Source organism: Quercus robur, chromosome 1 (assembly GCF_932294415.1).
Source record: "Quercus robur chromosome 1, dhQueRobu3.1, whole genome shotgun sequence".
Taxonomy (NCBI): Eukaryota; Viridiplantae; Streptophyta; class Magnoliopsida; order Fagales; family Fagaceae; genus Quercus; species Quercus robur.
The window spans coordinates 39,050,471-39,055,353 of record NC_065534.1 but is presented as its reverse complement, the minus strand read 5'-3'; the positions used below and the strand labels follow the sequence as shown (position 1 = coordinate 39,055,353).

The 4,883-nt window shown below is 37.8% G+C and overlaps 1 protein-coding gene across 1 annotated transcript; it reads right to left on the bottom strand.

The window, feature by feature from the left end:
• Nucleotides 1-209: 209 nt before the first annotated feature.
• On the bottom strand, nucleotides 210-3,926 carry LOC126689406 (glucan endo-1,3-beta-glucosidase 9). The gene is made up of 2 exons (XM_050384588.1): nucleotides 3,304-3,926; nucleotides 210-1,541 (listed from the first exon to the last, which is right to left on the bottom strand). The coding sequence occupies exons 1-2, from the start codon at nucleotides 3,645-3,647 to the stop codon at nucleotides 428-430; spliced, it is 1,458 nt and encodes a 485-aa protein (XP_050240545.1). The 5' UTR covers nucleotides 3,648-3,926; the 3' UTR covers nucleotides 210-427.
• Nucleotides 3,927-4,883: the final 957 nt, after the last annotated feature.

Sequence of the window (4,883 nt, the reverse complement as noted above, 5' to 3'; positions counted from 1 at the left end):
GTTCAAACTTGATGAATCATTGGGGAGCCAACAAACAAAAACTTGGTCTTTCCTAAAATGCCCCACCAATGAAATGATCAATACCAGAAAGGAAACCAAAAATTTTCTTTCCTTCCATTTTGCTGTCCTCCTTATTTCATCTTCTCAGCCAAACAGTTCATAAAGGATGAAAAGGATTCATGTCTAATGTCAACCATCATAGACCATGATGCAGATTTGAATAGACATTTCATTTCAACTAGGAACAATCTTTCAAGTTTCAATCACACTCAATCACGAAAGTTTAAGATGAACATGCATGAAACAAAAATGGACCATGAGTCATAGAAAGAAAACTTACAAACAAAACCTAATCTTGTGATCATAACCACAACAATATACCTGAGGAGATAAAAGAGCTACAAAAATTCCCCTCACATATAGATACCTACAATGTAAACCTGAGCAAACATACTAAAATGGTTGTTAGCAAGGTTGTCCACTGTAAATAACAGGCCCGATGAAGTGAATCTGATTGAGAAGTGTGAAGTTCTACTGAAAATCTGCAATTTCCCACTGATGGATCAACAGTTGTGATTAAACCCAAACCTCCAAAGTCACAGTTGTCTGTCCTTTGATCATGCTGCTGATAGTAGCTATTAAACGCATATGATATATTCCCAGGCCAGCTGATATTGAAACAAGACCCACCAGGAGAGAGTGCAGTGCAATCAGCAACAGAACATGCCTCTGAAGCTCTTGCACTTGCATTAGACAAGTCTCTGTTATTGTTCACAACACACCACTTGGATGGAAGATACTCCACATTTTGTGCATTCACTAGGTTTTTTGAACCCTGACCAAAATCAACCTGATACTTGGCTTGGCCATCAAAAGTAAACACTCCCCAGTGTCTCTCAAAATTTCCAGTGGTTATGCTTCTTTGGTCCTCATCTAACAGGCTAAATATGTATGTTTCAATCGGTGGATCCTGAGGTCTAAGTGGGGTACCCAATTTTCTATGAAGATGATTTATCAGGCCTTTCATGAATGTCTCTGCAATGGATGGGGTTGCGTTTGTTGCTCCATCTGTAGGCCAACCAATCTGTGCCACAACAATATCTATTTTGGGAAATCCTACAATCGATAATGCATTAACAAGAGTATCATAGCTTAAGTCAAAGCTATTTTTGTATGTCTTGTGGCTGTCATTATGAGGGTGAGCAGTTTCTTTGAACAGAGAAAAGGCAAGGGAAACGTTCTTGTTTTGGTGGATAGTTACAAATGGAGAGATGGTCACAAAGAATGGTGAGCCATGTTTACTGAGAAATGTGAGGAGCTGGATCATGGTTTTGTTGAGGTCAGACCTGAAGTGTCCCTTTGAGGGCAGGTTGGATTCTGACAGGAAGGCATCAAAACTGCAAGGGACCACAACCCTCACCTTGCCTTCCAAGTTTGCTTTGATCAAAGCTGCCTGGATGTTTGTGGCTGCTCCAATGACAAAGGGATGGAACTGTTCACCATAACGTTGGAGAAATGGCTCATCTCCAACAGCAACATACCTGTAGATACTCTGGTTAGTAGCTATATAAATAAGATGAGCCCACACCCTTATGGATAAGCAAAACCAATTTACCTTTTGGTTAGAACAACAAACTCATACTAATAGTTACTGGGGTAATATAAGAGGCTCAAAATAGTCTCATGCCCTTAATAGTTTGTCCTTAATTTGCATCGCTGACTAAACATGCAACATGCAGAGAGAGGGGATAGTGACATAAAGAGGAGCACAGAAGCAAACTCGTCCTAAGAATCTTAAGTCCTAAGTGATCATAACTAGATCAATATGAAACCCATTAACAATTAGGGTGAGGTGATGAAAATAGGCAGCAGTTGTGACCTGAAACTTCATTACACAGAGGAAAGCTTGTGTCTTAAAAAGGTGATAGTTCTACTTTACTAAACTAACCTTGCAAAGGGCCAGAGCACTGAGACTGGCAACAAGGGTTTATCTGCCAGAACTCCAAGCTTACACCTTCACCAATCATTTCTAAATGGTTTGTGATCCTAACATGCACACACCAAAACCTGGCAATTTCATGCCCCTAGCAAGCAAAAGACAAACAGTTTTTACCAAGTACAATGACTTGTATCTGTCAAAGCATCCATTATAAATCAAACTATACAAGTTTTACCTAACAGTGTCCAGCCATGTAACTATGTAAGCATCTTTTTTCCATTTCAAATACAATAAAACGGGGCCAAAGTACCAGGTAAAACAATAATGCAACTTCAAGTTAACAAATTGATATTTCCTCTCCTCCAATTGTCCCTCAGTCACTCAACATAAGCCCTAGCAGGTTCGCTGCTTCAGTCTGAATAGATCAAAGCTGCAAGAAATACAGTACTTTCTAATTATGAAAGTGTGCATCACCCTTGAAAAAATCAAGGGAATCATAATTTCACTAAAAATATTCACATGACAAAGTAAATGAGCTAGAACTTTTTTTTTGCTAATTTTGCTAATTAAAAATGATGAATGAACTAGAACTAGTAATTATTAGTAATCATCAATTTTTGGCAATGCACTAGATTTGCCAGCTAGGCTCCCAACTTTTCAACCACACATGTTGGCATCCGTATAGTTTGATTACAGTGTTTACAAACACAATCAGCTAGCAAATGAAGCGATCTCATGGACTATTTTGCATATTCAATGGAGTGTTAGAAATGATTGTTACTACCATTCATTTATTAAAAAAATAATTACCAAATTGGTAGTATCAATTAATAGTCCATTTCTCTTTCTTTTCAGATTACTGTGTTATCAGTCAATCCATTGACTAGGACAATGGATTTTAAGGTGCCTTAAGTTCATCAAGCATTTGCTCTGCAACAACTGCACTAATGTGAAAAGCCTAACTCCCCATGGTCTTTTTTCAATCAACTAGAGACAAAACCAAAGGATCGGCTAACTACATTTCCACCACAAATCCAAAATTGACTAAAAACCTATAGTCCAAGAAACCAAACCAAAAACACAGCAACCATGTATGGTGACACATTAAAGAAAAGGATAACAAACCAAAGCCACAAGAAAGATGAGGAACAAAAAGATTCCAGAGAACACATACAAGCAGAAAGACAAACAAAGAAAAGAAAACCCAGATACCCTCTGCTCATTAAAAAATAAATCCAACATTTTCATTTCCAAGCATTAGAGGCAAAACCAAAAATGACCCAAGGCCAAGAATCTCATTGCAATATATAATTAAACGCCATTGAGCCAAAGCCCAAGAAAAGAGAAAGAAGTCAAAAACATACTCAATTCGAACTCCACTGCCTCCATTAGAGAAGTAGCGAGTGACATTATCGTGTACCCAACTCTCTGCAGCCTTCTTGGAAGAGTTAAAGCTTCTGAGCATAGAATTTGGAATGCCCACAGTGACACCAATATTGGACCCAGAAAGCGCTGGAACAACAAGTGGGTCAGCATCAAAGAGCTTGACTTTGGTGATGTTGTTGGACTTCAAGAGCTCCACCACCTTGGGCGGTGGGAGAGGGTGCGAGGCGGTGTTGCCCCAGTTGATGCCTATGGCTCGAACCCTAGAGATGGTGAGGATGAAGAAGAAGAAGAAGAGTATGATTGGGCAAAGATTCAGAGACATTTGTAGCTTAGCTTGTGAAAGAGAGTTTGTCAAGGACTGGTGGGAGTGAAAATTTGACAGTGTTGAGCAGAGGAGGAGTTTTGGTTGAAAAATATAAAAAGGACTTTAAAAGCTGATGTCGAGGTAAGTGATCAAGACTTTGGTCGGACCTTTTGGCAGTTTACTGTTTGTTTGTTCAACTGCTTTGCTGACATAGATGTTAAAGTAAAGCAAAGCATCAATGCGAATGTGAACATTTCCTCTCAAAAAAAAAAAAAAAAATACGAATGTGAACATTTAGGGGAAAATACATTTTAATGGGAAAGGTTGGGCCAGTGCCAAAATTAGAAGTGTTGGTTGTGGCTGTCTGGTTAAGCACCTCAGTGCATTGTTTAGAATTTTTTTTTTTTTTGGAAACATTGTTTAGTACTGTGAGCATGTGATGCGAACATCTTCCTGTGTGTTTGAAAAAGTTTAAAATCATATTCATACATAAAGAGATTTTTTTATTGTCAATTTATATATCAAATTTCTAGAATTTTTTTTAATGTAAATTTATATTTTTTTCCCAAAAGAAAAATATAGTATCTTATATACCAATTACATACAACCCACGTCTCACAAAGCAGTGCTCTCACACTAGTGGAATTCAGAACATGTGAAATGGGGTGCAAGCATTACATAAGATAATAAATTCAAATCAAGATAAGTTACTAATGATGCAAAAAACCAACAGTTGAGCTCCTCATCATAACAGATGGACGATGCTATGAATGGGGTTGTCTCTGTGGATGAGAATCCTGCAAAATGAATTAAGGGGAAGAGTAACATGCCAGTGTGGCGTCAGCCAAACCACTTTCGATGTTTAAGTCAGTAAGGGAGAATGATTCCAGAGAGAAAATGAGTTGATGAGAGTGATTTCGTAGAGTATTTGTATGTACCTTTAATTTCTATTGTCTTCTCTTTTATAGTTACGTGTCTCATTAATGGGCAATGATGTGCTACATTTATGCTCAATGGCTAATGTGTTACAGAATTTTTGTCTGGAGATCATAACTCATTCTGTGACCGTTGCTCTGTCTGTTACGTTTCGTCATCAATGTGCGTAATAAATGCGTAACGTCTTCTCTGGGTGAATGATGATCTTCGTGTAATGACGACCATAAATTTCTGGTTCATCAGTTACCATTCATTAAAGTTATGAAATTTTTAAAAATTATATCCTGTCTTATTTTTATTTGTGTTAATTACTATTTT